The sequence below is a fragment of the Plasmodium brasilianum genome, chromosome 9 (assembly GCF_023973825.1).
Source record: "Plasmodium brasilianum strain Bolivian I chromosome 9, whole genome shotgun sequence".
Classification (NCBI taxonomy): domain Eukaryota; phylum Apicomplexa; class Aconoidasida; order Haemosporida; family Plasmodiidae; genus Plasmodium; species Plasmodium brasilianum.
In genome coordinates this window covers 1,910,010-1,929,386 of record NC_090122.1, presented here as the reverse complement: position 1 = coordinate 1,929,386, position 19,377 = coordinate 1,910,010, and the positions used below count along the sequence as shown (strand labels likewise).

Sequence of the window (19,377 nt, the reverse complement as noted above, 5' to 3'; positions counted from 1 at the left end):
AATACAAAGAAATATATAGATATACACAAAAATATGTAAAAATACATAAAAATATATAAATACAAAGAAATATATAGATATACACAAAAATATGTAAAAATACATAAAAATATATAAATACAAAGAAATATATAGATATACACAAAAATATGTAAAAATACATAAAAATATATAAATACAAAGAAATATATAGATATACACAAAAATATGTAAAAATACATAAAAATATATAAAAATGTTTAAAAAGGGACAATAAACAACGAACAACGTATAATAACCCAAGTCTAGTGCACATGTGAATATAGTTGAATATCGTACATTTGTTTCCCTATTTTGCATTTTTTCCGTATATAAACAAATACATAGTAAAATAAAATCGGTATACGTGTAACATGTATGATATACGGTAAAAACAGTTATTGTCCCTCCTTCTAGCTCTTTTAAGGTGGAAAAAATATTTCTATACTCTTATGTTCATTTAAAATTCCTCCTTAAAATATATAATACCAAATATTTTCATGTTTTTTTTTATTTTTATTTAATTTTTATTTTTTCATTTTTAAATCGAAATGTAATTAGAGTGCCATTACTCCAACATTACAATCTGTTCAATCTGATATTCTTTGTTCGTATACTCCTTTTAAGTGATATAAGTGATTACAGTTATATACTTAAAATTATACGTTCATAAGAATATACATACATGTACATACTTGTATGAACATATGTATACATTTCCATAATTCGAAGTCGAATAACAGTTATACTTTTTAAAAAATAAAATGCGAAAAAGTTGAATTTTGTTAATTTTTACTGTTAAATAATAAAGCTCATTTATATTTTATGTTTATAACTAAAAGCTTTTAAAAAAAGAGGAACAAGAAAGAACAAAGAAGTCTGAAAAAAAAGAGCTAATATGTAAGAAATAACGACTCCTCATTTTCACAATGCTTACACGTGAATATATATATATATATATATATGTATATATACAATGTATGTATAAACATATGTTATATATTTATCATTCACTCATATGTTATCTGAAAAATAAAATAAACTATGTACAGTTTTTTTCCCTTTTTTTTTTATTTTTTTTATTTAAAAAATATTTATAAATTTATTTTAAAAACTTTTTTACTGTTTTGTGTAATGTTTCATTATTAGTACTTCCCAGAATTCATTTTTCTTATTTTTCCGCCACTTCGATTTAAAAACTTCTAAAGCAGGAAAAGTAATATATATATATTTATATATTTGCATAATTTTTTTTTTTTCTTTGGCCGAATTAACTAACGTTATTTTAAATACAGTTCTTATATTTATTAGAAATTAACAATGAACTGCCCACCTGAACAAAAGTCAAATCTTAGTAAAGCACTTGTATGGGAACTGACCAAAAGGAACAATTGCTTTCTTAAAAAAATAAAAAGCGGAAAAAAAGGGTATTTCCTGTGTGACCCTCATAACATTAGTTGTAAAAACACACCATCCAGTAGTGGTATAAAAATTATGTATATTACTTACGTACACGCAGTTTTAATATAGGCAAACATTCCATTTATTTATATATACATATATATATATATGTTTTATTTTCCTTTTTTTTTTTTTTTTTTTTTTCTTAGGCCTAGTAAAGAACGATGGTATGAATCTTAGATTTAAGAAAGGAAAAGTAGTTTTATGTGTTAAATCCACAGAAAAAAAGTACGAATGCAAAAGAAAAATATCATAATGCATAATGTACTGTTCATAGCTGTAAATGTAATTATTAATGTGAATGTGTTAAGAAACGTGAACTATTCAGAAGTATGAACTCTTCAGAAAAATGAACAGTTCAGAAATATAAACATTCTGTAAAACCTAATTTATATGTACATATTAATTTTTATATTCCTAATATATATATATTTCTTTTCCCATATTTTTTTACTTTTTGAAGTGTTGTTACAAGCAAGGAATACAAAGCAAGGAATTTTAAAAAAGCTGAAAAATTAATTGAAGATAATGGAAAACTAGAAAAAAATAAAAGTAAAAAGAGATTATTGAAAAAATACAAGCGTATGTCTAAATTATACAACTGCAGTAATAAAGCAAACAAGTGAACAAAGTAAAAATTATATATATACATATATATATATATATAGATAGATATATAATATTATATTATATTTATATGACTTTTACGTGCCCCTTTGGATCCATATATTTATATACATTTATATGACAAAATTTAAATATATTTATATATGTAAGCATATTTACGCCCATTTACCTAGTTTTTTTAAGATAGATATTTTTAAGGTAAAAATGCTTTTGTTATTTATACCACGTAATATTTTTATTAAAAAAAAAAGGAGTTAAAATATATACATTAAGTAACCGCTATGATAATACTGTGTTTTTCTTTTCTTTTTTCTTGAAATATTTCCTTAGTTTTACGTGAAAGAACTGCAAAATATAAAAATAAATAAGCAAAAATACATAAATCAAAATGAAAACTTTTTTTAATCTTCTATTTTGAAGGGTAGCTTGCTAGAAAAACATAATAATATGAACAAATAAGAAAAAAAAAAGAATTAAAAATGGACGAAGTTAACATTTAATTATCTTATGATCTTTATTATTAAGAAAAAATATAATTGTGTAACATTTCAACAAACATAATTAAACAGCCTGTTCTTTAAATTTATTCTTGTGTTATCCCTTATTTTTTTTTTTTTTTTGTTGTTTTTTTCATTTGAACATAACATTTAATAGTAAAAAAAAAAAAAAAAACAATATCTGTCTCCACTATAGAAGAAACAAAAAATGAAGCAAAAAAAAATTGGCTAAAAACATTTGCAATTATTTTCTTTTGTAACATTACATTTTTGCACAATTATACAATTGCTCATTATTCTAAGATTAATAATTATGCTTACATGAAAGTAAAAATTGCCTATTCGAATATATTTTAATAACCAGTTCATTTGGTGTTTCGTACAATTTACAAATTACAATTTCTATATTTTTCCCTCACCCCTGATACAAATGGAAATGCCTGACTGATGCATATTACAATTGTATGTATACATTTATCTATACATATATATTATATATATATGTAAGTATCTCATATAAACCTATTAAAAAAGTTTAAAATTTCTTATTGTATGTTCACATTTTAAATGGCACTGAGGCCAATTTGTATAAAAAATGCTACTGCTAACTTGTATATACGTATATATTATTATGTAAAGATACAAAAATGATGCTTTTTTTACATATTTCCATGTATTTCTTCTTTTTACTTTTTTTTTTGTTCTGTTATTATTTTTATTATTGATATTATTACTATTATTATGATTATTATTTCTTTCATTTTCATTTTTTTTTTTTTTTTTGTATAGTTCAATAATTCTTTCTTATTCGATGCATGTGTCGCCTTTGTAGTCAATTCATATGAATATCTGAGCTTATGGTAGTTCTCTTTAAAGAATTTTGGAATTTGATTTTATGAAATTATATATACTTGTTTGACAATTTTTTTGTTTATTCGTTTAAATAAATAAATATATATATATATACATACATGTTTGTTTGTATGTATGTATACATATACATATGTATATTTTTTTTTTAATTTTTTTTTGTAAACTAGTAACTCCAATTTTTTTATTTCTACTTTTTTAATATTATATTATAACGTCATAATTACTGAAATGCTTTTTTGTTTATTTTAATCTAAGGAAAAAACCTTTTGTTCTAGAGACGAAAAGAAGGAATATATTTAAGTACATATATATACATGTATGCATATTTACATGTATATATACATGTATGCATGTTTACATGTTTATATACATGTATACATTAATAATCTGTAAAAAAGCATATTAGTTAAAAATTCTTGCACGTTTGAAAAACGAATATTTTCAATATAAAATGAAAGATGAGGTAAGAGAAAAACGAACATTTTGCATTTTATGTGTGTTATGTTGGACCACTAACGTATGATTGTACATGTAGATATAGGGGAAAATATATGTGGATGGATATGTGGATATATATATGTTTCCATATGTAGATGGATATGCGTATAGATATGTATATAGATATGTTGATGCATATGTAGATGGATATGAACATAAATATGAGCATAAATATGAGCATAAATATGAGCATTAATATGAGCATAAATATGAGCATTAATATGAGCATTAATATGAGCATAAATATGAGCATAAATATGAGCATAAATATGAGCATTAATATGAGCATTAATATGAGCATAAATATGAGCATAAATATGAGCATAAATATGAGCATTAATATGAGCATAAATATGAGCATAAATATGAGCATAAATATGTCCATACATATGTCGATAAATGGGTGCATAAGTATATACACATATATGTTCATATGTATATACACGTATACATATGTAAAGATCATCCCAAATTGCGGTACACAATATTTATTTAAATGCACAGATAATGTGAATGCACATGCATGTATATCTGCGACTATGCACATTTCTGACTCTTGTTATCCATTGTGTCCCTCGTTTCGTACTATCCTTGCCCGCATTAATGCTAGTTTCTGATATGTAAAGAAATAGTGTTACATTTCCTCACATTATGTGTTTTACCGTTTGTCGCTGGTTCATGTAGCATGCTTCCACAGGCGTACCTCTCATATATTATTTTTTATTTTTTTTCCTTTCTCCCTCTTTCCCCTTACCACACTGCAGGTATGTCCTAATGAGTATTTCAGAAATTTGTGGGAGAATTTGCTAAAAACAGAACAGAACAATATTTGTGGATTGATCGAGTCAGTGGATTCAAATAAATTCCGAGAAGAAGTATGGATTAGAAAAGATGCAAAAAAAGAGAAGAATTTAGGTGGAGGCATTACCAGAATATTGGAAAATGGAAATGTATTTGAAAAGTGTGCCGTTAATTATTCTTGTGTATATGGTTCAATAGATAGAGAAGCAGCAAAACAAATGTGCGTTAATCAGTACAATAAGGAATATATTAATACGACAAAAATATGTCATTCGGATGATATAAATTCAATAATTACCAAAGTAATGAATTCCAATAATATTAGAAATATAAATGAAAAATATAAATACTACGCTTCAGGTATCTCTATAATTGCACACCCAGTTAATCCTAATGTGCCATCGATACATTCAAATTTTCGATTCTTTCAAATATTTATCAAGACGGGGAAAAAAAAAAAAAAAATTTTAACAGCTCATCCCATAGAGATAGTAACAAAAATGGGAATATAAATAATATCTCAAATGGAAATACAAATAAAAATAATTATGTCAAAAGTAAAATTGATAGCAATTATAAAAGTTTAAAACATTGGTTTGGAGGTGGTTGTGACTTAAGCCCTTGTTATATTTTTCCTGAACTGTTCATAAATTTCCATCATTCATTTAAATTAGTATGTGATAAATATAATCATTTATTTTATAAATATTTTAAAATATGGTGTGATTTATATTTTCGAATTAAACATAGAAATATAAATAGAGGAATAGGAGGAATATTTTTTGATAATTTATTAGATAATAATATAAAAACAGGAAAAATTACAAAAACTGGGAGATTTATAAAAGATCATTGTTATAACAACAATAGTACAACTTGTAGTAGTACTAACAAAAAGCAGATAAACGGAAATAAAGATTGTAAATGTTATAGCTGTAATTCAATAATGGATAAGAGTTACCGTATGATTTATTTTTTTATTCAAGAATGTATTATAATTCTTCGTAAAACATACTTTTACATTTTATCACAGACAGTAAACTGTAAATATGATGACAATATGATTAACTGGCAAAGGGTCTGTAGGGGTAGATATGCTGAATTCAATTTAATATATGATAGAGGTACAAAGTTTGGATTACAACTTATTAATTTTAAAACGTATAGAAAGAAAAAAAAAAGAGAAAATGCAGAGGATTATTCATCCACTACTTATTTAAAAGATGAAATTTTCGATGAACAAAATTCAGATTATTTGTCAGATGAACATGAAAAAATTGACAATGTGTTTGCTTCCTTGCCATTAAAATGCGATTTTTTTTATAAATATAAAATTGTAAAATATTCAAGGGAATATGAAACATTGCAGATTTTAAAACATCCAAAAAAATGGGTTGAATACTGAGTAAGTTATCAAGTGGATATCGACGGTTAGACAACAAGTGTAGCGGCAGGAGTGCCCAGAGCAGTAGGAGTAATAAGATGAGCTTAAATTAAGAACACACTTAAATTTTATAATTATTTTTAAAAAATAAAAAAAAATAAAAAATATAGAGTTACCATTGAAAAAATTAGCAGAAGTTGTTTTGTGTATATAGAACATACAAAATAGGTCACGATGACGTTGCATTTTTTCGCTGCTTCATTTTTCAGTCATATTTTTTTAGAATGCCCATACGCAGATATGTATATGATTTGCAGTATTATTATGAGTGATGAGCATATTGTTTATGTCGCATCCGTACTAATGGATATTACATACGATAACGATAGACAGAAGAGCAAAGTAGCTATACTGGCAAAATTCAGGCGCATACAGATAATTTTTTTTTTTTTTTTTGCTAAGCGGCAATTGAATTATTCGTGTAATATATGAGTCTGTCTATGCTACTTTTAATTATAAAACAAGTTGCTTCATGTGGTAAAAAAACGAGATAGCGCACACGTGCACATACACGCGTGTATACACCATACGGACAAACAACCTAATAGGCACTCTCTATTTTTTCTCAATTTTTTCTCTATTTTTATGTCAATATATTTTTTTAATAAATTTTTTAATTTGCTTTACCCGTTCCTTTGTTTTTTTTTTTTTTTTTTTTTTTCATACTCTATATTTTGCCATAGTTTGCAATATTTTAACTTAATTTTTGGTTAGGTTTTTTTTCCCCTTTTTTTTTTTTTTTTTTTTTTTTTTTTTTTTTGCTTTATTAAATCGATACATATAAAAAACAATTATGTTTTAACGGTACTCATATGACTGTTAAGAGGGTTCTCCTTATGAATTAATTAATAAGCAAGAAAAAAAAAGACAACAAAAAAAAGAAATTTACACTTTGTATATTTATATATTGTTTGATTAATTTGGTAAAACGATTTTTGTTTGTATTTTTTAAAAAAATGTGTGTGACGAGAAGATTGAAATACATTCAAGATATATATTTATCTTTCATCCTTTCATTCAGGATGGCTCTCGTGTGTTTATGCAGTTTAGCATTTTACCACACCGTGAAAAATGTTTTTATCAATTTCTTGAATAAGTAGTTTGCTAATACTTAATTAAGAAAAATTACAAAAAAAAAAAGCATAGATCATATTAACAAATAGAAAGGGAAAATTTAAAAAAAAAAAAAAAAAAAAAAACGGAACAGAACGGAATGGAAAGAAAGAATCGTAACGTGAAGAAAACAAAATAAATAAACGGAAAAGGCTAAAATTAACCCTCAAAATAAGCCAGCACATATAGTCGCATGGATGAACAGTTGCACTGTTGTAGTGTTTCCTGCATAAGGCTGCGGACAGATTTAACTTCTTCTTTTTTTGTTGTTGTCATACGAGCTTGAGTAATTGTTTAAGCCATTAAAATATTCCTCGTAATTTATCGAGTTCAATTTTTGTTCTTCATTATGGTTCAGCAAGTTTATGTCCTTGTACATATCTGAAAAAAATAAGAAAAAGAAAAATCAATATGTATTGCACGTGCGTATGTGCACACAGTGATGTAACACGCACGAAAGCAAACGATGACTCAGGTATACAGGCAGCTATCTGCGTGCGACCACTTGATAGTATATTCACATGTCAGTATATTCACATGTCAGTATATTCACATGTCAGTATATTCACATGTCAGTATATTCACATGTCAGTATATTCACATGTCAGTATATTCACATGTCAGTATATTCACATGTCAGTATATTCACATGTCAGTATATTCACATGTCAGTATATTCACATGTCAGTATATTCACATGTCAGTATATTCACATGTCAGTATATTCACATGTCAGTATATTCACATGTCAGTATATTCACATGTCAGTATATTCACATGGCAGTATAGTCACATGACAGTGGTCACTTGACCGTAGTCAGTTGACTTCCATCATTTGGATGAAATAGCTCTTCTCATAATAGCTCCAACTCTAATATATGCACCCTTTTCCTCGCGGTGTACTTACACATATGGTTCCGGTTAATGTTTATGAAGTTATTGAAGAGGTCGTACTTCCTTTTCTTGAAATAATAGTGAAGGAATATATCAACGTTAACATTCATTGTACCGTTATCCGTTAGCTGACTTACAGAATCGACATCATCGTCGTCATCTTCATCCATATTTACAACCTTGTTATCATTTATTACACTAGGTGCTTCCTCCCTATCGCTAGAGGAATAAATACACTCTTCAACACTTCTAAAAGTATCATATACTTGTGGATTCAAAAATTTTTTTTTATTTTTCTCATCTGTTGATGTACATTTCTTTTCTCCCGAACTTTTTCTATTAAGAGAGAATATTTCGTTTATTCTATTACTACTATTACAGCCATTGTTGTGCTCGCTCACTTTCATAGTGTTGTTACTACTATCACACGTAGCAGCATTATTGTCGTTACTGCTAGTGGCAATGTTGCTATTACTTACATCAGGGTTGCTTCTAGCGGCACTATTGCTATTACCGCCAGCTGCATTATTGTTGTTACTGCTAGCACCAGCATACATCGCTTCCTTCCTGGTCAGTCGGTTATGTATAAAAAAATACAAATTTTTAAAGGCCTGTAGCCTAGCTATCTTCATGTGCTCAATATCCTTTAATATTAAAAGTCTTCTAAACCAATTTTTTAGAAAAAATAAAACAAAAGAAATATAGAGAAGAACTGTGTATGCATGTTTGCTAGCATTCTTGCTAACATATTTGTAAATCTTGAAAATGAATTTCCAAAAGAGATACTTGATAGATTTCTCCTCTTCATTCTTTAATATATTTTTTATAATCCTAATAAAAATTTTATTATAAACCTGCAATCCTAAACATTTCATGCCTTTTTTACTGTTACATTTTTTTTTCTTTTTCTTGTAATATAAACTAGCTCTATGTCCTGCTTCCGTTAACTCATAACTTCTTATAATAACCAGTGAGAGAAAGAGGAAAAAAAGGAATCGATAAAAAAGAAAAGGAATAAAAGATAAGATGTACAAAATTAAAGAAATACTATAACATAAAAAAAACAAAATTAATATATTTACAATAGTATAGAAACTAAAATCCCAATTGAATGCATAATTTATCTTCTCATATATTATAGTAAATATGCCCGTGAAATTCTGAGTTAATGTTATCATATTCAGACATCTATTAAGTAGTAAATGTACATTAGGCACATCTATATTATTTGAAAATATTGATATACTTCTATTATCAATAGTACTCATACACAAATAAAAATTATGAAATGGTGATTTTACAATTGGCATAAATGAATATTTCTTTTTTATATCATTTGTATTTTTTGTTTCATTAGATAACGACATATTATTCTTAAATGTATCTAAAATAAAATTCTTTTTTGTAAATTTTGATTCTAATATATTATTAGAATAACAGTAATGACTATCTCCTCCCCTATTATTATTATCTGAAGAAAGAGTAACAAAATTTTTATATGTCATATTTGTGCTTTCCATCTTACTACTACTAATTGATATCTTCTTATTATTTACTATAAGTGAATTAGGAATAACATCATTATTTATTCGCATGTGGTAATCTACACTCTTTTCATCTGATATGGTACATGACGAATTTAATCTTATATCGTTTGTGTATACTGTCTTATTCATTTTGGATCCATGTTGAATGTACTTCTTTTCCTTATCTATCTCTCTATTGTATTTATCTCTTCCCTTGTTGTGACCCAAACGTTGCACCTTCTTTTGTGCACTGCTTGGTAAGTCATCCGGATCATCTTTTTTTTGACTTTTACTTTTACCGCCTCTTCTGTCACTTAAAAGATATTCCTTTTCCTCCCCCACATGGATATATTCATCTTCATCTTCATACGCATCCTCATCCGTCTCTTTCTCTTCCTCCTCTTTCTCCTCCTCCTCCTCCTCCCCTCTCTCTTCTTCTTCTTCCCCTTGCTCATTTTCCGTGCCATCCGAATGAATTTTTTCACTCTTTTCATTTTTCCCATTGAACATGCTCATGAATTTATTTAAACTTTTTCCCTTGTCAAAATAATCCAGTTTGTTTTTGTCCTTACTATCAAACATCATGTGCTGTAATTTTTTTGCAAATTTTGTCATATTGTTAATTTTGTTGTTTATTTCTTCAGAAACATTTAGCATGTCCAATTTCCCCTCATTCGTTTTCCTCACTGATATATTAGCTTCAACCCCAGCATCTTTTTTCTCTTCCTTCAGTATGTCATCTGTCTTCTTCACACTGCCATCATTCGCATTATCATCATTCGAATTATCATCATTTGCATTATCATCATTCGCATTATCATCATTCGCATTATCATCATTCGCATTATCATCATTCACAGTGTCGTCCTTTTTCACAAAGCAGTTTTCTTCAATTCGAAAGAACACCACCTTTCCGCTGCTGTTACTCGTTTTATTCATGCTGTTTAATGTACTGTTTAATGTACTGTTTAATGTTCTGCCTAAGTTACTGTTTAAGCTACTGTTAGTGTTCAGTTCGTTGACAAGACTGTTTGTACTATTCAAGCTGTTAGCATCACATCCATTTTTTCCCCTAAAAGCTGCTTCCCCTCCTCCTTCATTCTTTTTTTTTTTGTCTTTCACCCCATTGCTTCTATCCTTACTATCAATTACAATTCCCTTGAAAACATTTTTCAGGTCCCCCTTTGCTATGAAAGATTTGTATGTGTCATAAACACTTAGTATAGTTTTGGAATGTGTACCTTCCTCCCCCCGTTTTGCTGAGGTACATTCGCCTGATAATTTTTTATTAGTTACGTGTACCCCATCCCCAGGAGATAAAGCTTTATCAGTATTATCATCATCACTCATAATACATGGACTTTTGCAATAATTTGAGTCTATATCATTAGCAGTAAGAGATATCCTTCTGTTCTTATCAAAAAAATGAACATTTTTTGTATCATTAGAAGGGGTATATAACGATGTGTTTGCCTTACATTTCGTATGTTTATAAGTCATTTCATTCCTCCTCATCTGAACTGGCCTAAAGTTATATGTTACATTTCTGCTATATCTAATCATACCATATTTATACGAAAGGGATATAAAAATGATACAGAAAAATAGATGAACAAAGATATGAAAAAAGGGACATATAACAATCAAACGAAAAAAAAATAACCAAAAAAAAAAAATGAAAACATAATCATAATAATTCAAAGGAACAATTTCTATTCTCTTCGAATTAAATATGTAAAAAAATTTGTACAACCATATAGGTAACTGAGTAACATAGACAAAAAAGTTTTCAGTATAATACTGACAATATAAAGGTTCAAATTGTATAGGCATTTTATAATAAAATAAGGGCTTCCTAATATTACTAAAAAAGGTTAAAAGTAAAGGATTTCTCTTAAAAATAATTTTTACTTGTACACTTAAGAAACCTAATGTATACAATGGATTTAACATTCCATATTCCTCGAAACCTTCTACAGGCTTAAAAAATTTATAATTAAATAATTTATTATTTGATGGAAATATATGTAACCATAAAAAACATTTCGTACAATATTTTATCTTATTTTTTATTCTTTTCATTTTACATTTATACGTATTCAAAAGTAAAAATAGTGGTATAATTGCTCTTCCTAAAATCATGTCTTCTTTTTCTTTTTTTCGATTTTTATATTTTATATTTATAACGATATCTGAAAATATGTCCTTCAGGTTATGATTTACGCATTCATTAAATGTCAAGTTGTTCATAGGCAAAGTTTTGGAGCTCAATTTTCTTAACTTACCCACATACTTCTTATCCTCTATTATCGTTGTTACATATATTGATATATCACTTATACTCACGTTTTTGTTAAAAAAGAGCAGTTTCGCTTCTTTCACAAAAACATTTATTTTACACAAGCTGCTCTCCTTCTGCATCACACATGCATCCTTATCCGTTGATAGAATGTTGGAGTTGAACGAGTTGTTCTGCAGATCATTATGCAAACCACTACACAAGCCGCTACCCAACTCACTACCCAAACCGCCCCCATTTACAGCCTCCTTCTCATTGCGACCCATTTGTGGAGAAGCCTTTTCCGTCTTAAACGAACAGCAGGAGGATGACAGAACGTTCGATGATGACTTTTCATTCGTATCGATTGATGACGATTCTTTGAACGAATTAGCAGATACACTTGTTGACGTATCTGAAGAATAATTCGATGTACAGAAAGACACTGAGACATATCCAGCGGCTTCGTTTGAATTAAAAGATGATGCTTTATTTTTTACTTCACTCAAAACACTACACACACTAGAATTAAATAATACATCTTTTTTTATCATTGATCCTTTTTTATTTTCATCAGTTTCGCTTGCTACATTCCTAGCATTCAATGAGAGTGCAGAAGTAATGTATGATTCGTCAATTTTTAGCTGATTCGTATCTTTTTCATCTTTATACACATAATTATAAACATCTTCTCCGTGTTTATCTATACTCAGATCACGCGCCTTACTCTGGCTGTCACTACTTTGTCGTGGTATTCTTTTTCTTATGGATTTTTTTTGCCCTTTTCTCCCATTTTGCACACTCCTCTTTCTTTGATCTCCTCCTCTCCTTCTATTTTGATTCTCATCAAATAGTTCATCCTCAATTGATTTTGTTATAACTCTGCTCCGAATTTGTTTTCTCCTTTTTGTCCTCTTTTTCAAATTCCAGTTGAAGTCTAAGTCCTTTGCATTGTAACATATATCGTCATTTTTGAAAAAATATTTTGATGAGATTACTTTGCTTATTATTTTTCCTAATTGCGTCTGGGTGAAGGATAGGGGAAACAAAAAAAATAAATATATATATAATGAAATGGGGTAAAACAAAAAATGATGAAATGGGGTAAAACAAAAAAGGATGAAATGGGGTAAAACAAAAAATGATGAAATGGGGTAAAACAAAAAAGGATGAAATGGGGTAAAACAAAAAATGATGAAATGGGGTAAAACAAAAAAGGATGAAATGGGGTAAAACAAATAATAACGAAAAATATAAAACAAATAATAACGAAAAATGTAAAACAAATAATAACGAAAAATGTAAAACAAATAATAACGAAAAATGTAAAACAAATAATAACGAAAAATGTAAAACAAAAAAGGATGAAATGGGGTAAAACAAATAATAACGAAAAATGTAAAACAAAAAATAATTAAATAACAAGAAAAAATTCATATTTAGAGCTGCTCCAAATGAGCGATAACAACACATGGTAAAAAAAGATAAATGCCATTCATATAAACGCATTCACGTGGTGACGCTTGCGCGGTGTTCTGTGTGGCCAATTTTCATGAAACGATGTGAAATGAAGAACACACTGCTGATACATTTTTGCTCTTATAAACATATACAAGTGTTCATATGTACTTATAGGTATATACACAAATATATACATACACATACATGTAGATATATACGTACATACAGGAGTATATATACATATAATCACATACGTACATATGTCTACATAAATAGATACGTACGCACGTATACAAACTTGCGCTTACCCCCTGTATATTCTGAATATTCTCAATTGGTGCATTCTTGTTGGCAAAGGAGTCTATCACATTTTCAATTACTTTCTCTGAAAATGATATTAACTTTTTGTTTATCCATGTTGACATTTTTACAAATAAGTATATAACTTTTGTAGAAGCTGTTGCGATAAAATCACACAGGAATTCAAAATTTAGTCTATTATGTGTATATATGCATATATGTATAATTTCATATATGGATATATTTACAAATGGATATATTTTCATATGGATATATTTACATATGGATATATTTATAAATGGATATATTTATAAATGGATATATTTGCATATGGATATATTTGCATATGGATATATTTACATATGGATATATTTACAAATGGATATATTTACATATGGATATATGTATATACATTCATATATATATATATATATATGTATATATATGTATATATATGTATATATATGTACGCCAATTCAGGCTTCTATCTCGATTTGTGAAAAATTGTACACATACAAGCACGCATTTATAAACGTCTTAAAACTGTCATTATTCTTACAAATAGGAATGTATACGTAACAATATACTTCATATTTATGTATCATATTTCCCCTCTTTTTATATTTTCTTTGGAAACAGATTATTCTATATTATCCTTTATTTTTGCTGAATATTTATGTAAATGCAAATTTTAAACCAATAAAAATATGAACATAATATAATACATATATGGTAACATAAATATTGACTTAAATTATAAAATTGTATAAAAATAAAAAAAACCAAAAAAAAAAAAAATAATAAAATAAAATGAAGAAAAAAATAAATGTGTTTTTTTTCATTAATATTATTTTGATTTTTCTTTTTTTTTTTGTTTTATTTAGCATAAAAAAGAAAAAAAAAAAACTTAACAAGTACATATACTTCATTTTAAAATGAAAAAAAGTAGGGGGGAGGGTAAGGAAAAAAAGGAACCAAATAGGAATTAGGAATTTTCGTTAATTTTTGAGTATTTAAAAAAAAAAATTAAATAAAAAAAAGAATACATATTTTTCAAAAAAAACAGTTTGAACTTGATTTACAAAAATAAAAAAAGAGAAAATATTTTCCCAAAAAAAAAAAAAAAGGTATAATCATGGTACATAATACATTCCTTTATGGGGGCGTAAAAGAAAAAAAAGAAATATTACACTTGATGTTGTTAAGAAATTAACTCGTTTATGTGGTTTTGTGCTAGCATAAAAGGAGATAGCAGTACATATATACATATATGTGTAAGCGTATATATACATCTATATGTACCAAACATGCCTCTAACTCCTTGGGCTACTACAGATGTTGTATCAGCCTAAGGCATCTTACAAACCGCGCCTACTTCTTTACAGTGTAATATCAGTGTATATAGACAATAGAAAAAAAAAATTATAAAATTATAAAAGTTGGGGGAAAAAGGTTCTATTATTTATCCTCTTACTCCATCTTCCATTTCCTCACCATCAATATTACACATGCAAATGCATCGCAATTCTTGTGCTATATATACCCTCCATTTTATAAAGCAATTTTTTTCAATTCTTTTATTCTAAAAAATGGGGGAGCAATTTGCATTTGTGTTTATGCTATACAACTCTCAACCTGATAGTACCATACATATTTCGTGCTTACCTATTATTTACAACTAGGTATGGAAGTAAATGTAGATATATATGCAAAAAGAATATTAAAACGGTCGAAAAAAAAAAAAAATGAAATAAAATAAAATAAAAAAAATGAAATAGAATAAAATAAAACAAAACATAGCACTTCCCTTCTACGATTAAGAGAACAATAAAACTCTAACACCTCAACGATTTTTCATTTTACTTCTTCGTCTTTTTACTGTTCCAAATTGGCAAATTTTATATACCTATTTTACATATTCTCTCTCGTGAAATGCACTTCCTCAAGCGCATATTTCTCTTTTAAAGTAATGCAGCTCAATATAGCTGTTTCGAGGACGCCTCCAAAAGAGGTGGTGGTTAAATGAAATTAACACGTACCCCTTTTTTTTTTTTCATTTCGTTATTTTACTAATATTTGTCATATTTATTTTGATATATCTTCTTTTTATTTTTATTTTTATTTTTTTAATTTTCCTTTTGCTCCAAATGTATAAAGTAATATGTGCTATAAGAATTATATGACACGATGTTCAATAAAAAAAAAAAATAAGAAATCCCTATATGTAACCCTTTCATATATTGAATTAAATTTATTTTGTTGATAAATATAAGTAACGAGATTAACGTGTACATGTAAATTTTGTAAATAATAAGTAGCAAATTTTGTAAGCGTAAAATTCATTGGTGTAAAATTAGTAAATTGCAGGACTACGAAAATGATGTTGCATAAGGAAGATTTGAAACCATTTTGTGTTTTCATAAACCTGTTTAAAACAAGGGGTAAAGAAATAAAAATTTACACGATTTTTTAAAAGTCTGAAATTTTACGGGCTTCCGGAGAGGAGAACATTCACTCATATGCACATACATGCTTATGGGTATAGTACATACATATATATGTATGCATTCTGAGCAGATATGTAATACGTGCGAGCGTATACACATAAGCAAACGTTTGAACGTCCTTTCCATTTTATAGTCAATTTGCTGGAAATAAAAAAGAGAAACGAAATTATGATGCAAAAAAAACACATTTACTTTTTCCTACTGTAAGGCTTAAAAACATCCATGTCCAAGCACGCAACAACATTTTGCTTTACGTAAACATATATAACGCGTATACACATATCTGTACCTTTATTTCGTTTAACTGCTCGATCTGCCCATTTTAATTTTAAATTATATTCACCTAGATAGTTTTTATTTTGCAAAATTTTTTCCATTTTGCTGATTCTTCCCATTCGGTTCGTTGATCCCTGTTTGTTCATCTCTGTTTGTTCATCCCTGTTTACTCTTTTTTCTAATTTTTTTTTGTTTCGCTTGGCATCTTTTAAGGAAGGGAGATAAGGAAAAGGCTCATGCGAACATATGCCTGATGCTACGAAACGAGAGGATTTGCCAGGTGTGCAGAAAATTAATTAATTTATGTAATGAGTCAAATTCACCTTTATTTTTGGAGTTAAGAAAAGATCATAAGGATGAAGTAAAAAAGTGCATACGGAATATTTTATATTGTTCAAATAAATTAAATATTAGTAATACAGAAAATATCAGAACAAATTTTATAAAACATTTTGGTAAGAAATTTATCCAAGTTATTGAAACAGATTTCCTTTTACTCGATAAAAACATTTGCAGTCTCATCAATAAATTTTCTTTTTGTTATAATGAAATAAAAGACGTCGAAAATTCTTTTTTGTATGAAATGAAAATACCCATAAATAATGAGAAAGACCTATGCCTTTGTAAATTTTGCAATAATTCAAAAAATTCTAATGCTCCTTACAATTTTAAGCTAAATGATATACTCGAAACCGTCAATACATATGCACAGTATGCTGAGACTGTTCATGATATGAACAAAAAAGAAATTTTCAAAAAAATTGAAAAGCAGGTGATATTAAAGCTAAACAAATCTCTTTTGAAAAACTAAAAGCCGTATGTTCTCATCGAACAGGAAAAACGCTGCGCATGTGCACAAATATGGTCAAAAAGGTACATATAAAAATGTTTGGATATGCATATATAACATGTACTAAACATGTATATATATATATATATATATATATATATATATAGGGTTTCCCCCCCTTAAGTGAATAAAAACAATAACAAAAAAAAAATTAAATTCCTTTTATTTTTTCTCTTCAAAATCTGCTATAAAGTAATATAGTTATTCCTTCTTCAAGAATTGAAGACATGTTTATAAACATGTTTTTTTATATGTATATCTCTGAAATTAAGAAGAAATTTTTGTACATCCATACAGCTAAATGAAATTCCCCTACTAGGTATATAAATACGTACATAAATCTGTACATATGTAAGCATAATATATAATATGTATATATAGAGTTGTCCACGTGATGAAGAAAAAATAAATACATTTGAATATGACATATTGTACTACTATTTACAATACTTATACGCACTAAATTTATATATATATATATATATATATATATATATTGCTGAAAAAAACGAATTCACCATTAGTAATATAATTCACTAATTTTCTTTCGACAACCTTATGCCACCTACAAGTAATGGGCATATATATACACGTATAATGATATATATGTATGTATTCTTTTACCTATGTATGTATATATATATATACGTTACGGAAAAAAAAAAAAAAAGTGCATTATTTTATTTTGAAAACAAATTTTTTTTTATATACTTCGTATACATAACAAAAAAAAAAAAACTTTCATATATTTTATTTTTTTACCATTTTACAACATACATATAAAAATCATAAATACTGATTTTAGCAAAACGTTTGTGCATTCATAACAAAATTTTAAGTTTTTCAAAAAAAAGTCATCCAAATGATATTTTAAAGTTATTAACAAGTCAGCAAAAGGATATATATAAAAATTATTAAAAAGTCATTAAACAGAACATAAAAAATTTGACAAAAAAAAAAGGATGCTAACATTATGTACCATCTATGTGCACGTACATTAATATATATTATACATACATAAATATATACATATATAAATATATACGTATATAAATGTATGCATATATTAATATATATATATATATATGTCGCTATGTCAAATTGCTATTCTCAAACAATAGAGTTTTACAATATTAGAGAACAGTATTTTTTATAATTTTTTTTAAAATAATAATAACGTAACTACCAATGCCAATAAATAAAGGGACAACGAACAGATGATTTTAAGCTGTTTTATTCGCCAAATAAGTGTAAAATAATTAAAAAAAAAGATTAAAAGAAATTTAGTAAAGCAAAAAATTATAATAATATGCTGTACTTAAATGCCCATATCTTGTACTTTTTAACTTTACGTGCTTACAGATTAATTGTTCATATATTAGTTGCGCATATGTACATACTTGACATATGTAACAAACAAAGTGATTATAAGCAAATACAAAATTGAATACATCTTTAATGAATAGAGATGATATTAAATTTTAGACTACTCTAATTAATAAATAGTAATACTTGCCTACTTATTTTGACAATTTAATTATTTACCTTCAATACGAAAAAAAGACTACGTGAATACAACTCATATATACATATATAATATATATATACATAATATAATATATATATACATAATATAATATATACATATGTATATGTAAAATAATGGAAATAAACAATTATATGTGCATTTTATTTTAATTAAAAAAATAAAATAAAATTATGCTAATAAACTCGAGGGCAAACAAACGACCTTTTTTTATTTTGGAAGAATTAAAAGATTAGTGAAAAAAAATACTTCGACAGTCTTATAGGCTTTATGTGCTTTTTTTTTTTTTTTGTATTAAATATTAATATTACGTGTATTTATATGTTTTATTATGGTCTATATATATACGTAATTAAACATATGTTAGTATGCGCGTATGTATGTACATGTAAACATAAATACGTACG

At 26.8% G+C, this 19,377-nt stretch overlaps 4 protein-coding genes across 4 annotated transcripts; 3 read left to right on the top strand and 1 right to left on the bottom strand.

Annotated features, from left to right (window-relative positions):
• Positions 1–1,338: 1,338 nt before the first annotated feature.
• Positions 1,339–2,105, top strand: MKS88_003020 (60S ribosomal protein L28; the record flags this gene model as incomplete). Its single annotated transcript, XM_067216077.1, has 3 exons — positions 1,339–1,501; positions 1,629–1,707; positions 1,943–2,105. 3 exons carry the CDS (start codon positions 1,339–1,341, stop codon positions 2,103–2,105), a joined length of 405 nt encoding a protein of 134 aa, XP_067073592.1.
• Positions 2,106–3,927: 1,822 nt separating this feature from the next.
• On the top strand, positions 3,928–6,180 carry MKS88_003019 (coproporphyrinogen-III oxidase; the record flags this gene model as incomplete). The annotated part of the gene is made up of 3 exons (XM_067216076.1): positions 3,928–3,939; positions 4,739–5,135; positions 5,219–6,180. 3 exons carry the CDS (start codon positions 3,928–3,930, stop codon positions 6,178–6,180), a joined length of 1,371 nt encoding a protein of 456 aa, XP_067073591.1.
• A 1,399-nt stretch (positions 6,181–7,579) lies between these two features.
• MKS88_003018 (uncharacterized protein) lies at positions 7,580–13,916 on the bottom strand (the record flags this gene model as incomplete). Its single annotated transcript, XM_067216075.1, has 3 exons — positions 7,580–7,713; positions 8,240–13,055; positions 13,800–13,916. 3 exons carry the CDS (start codon positions 13,914–13,916, stop codon positions 7,580–7,582), a joined length of 5,067 nt encoding a protein of 1,688 aa, XP_067073590.1.
• A 2,252-nt stretch (positions 13,917–16,168) lies between these two features.
• MKS88_003017 (uncharacterized protein) lies at positions 16,169–17,385 on the top strand (the record flags this gene model as incomplete). The annotated part of the gene is made up of 3 exons (XM_067216074.1): positions 16,169–16,232; positions 16,432–16,501; positions 16,788–17,385. 3 exons carry the CDS (start codon positions 16,169–16,171, stop codon positions 17,383–17,385), a joined length of 732 nt encoding a protein of 243 aa, XP_067073589.1.
• Positions 17,386–19,377: the final 1,992 nt, after the last annotated feature.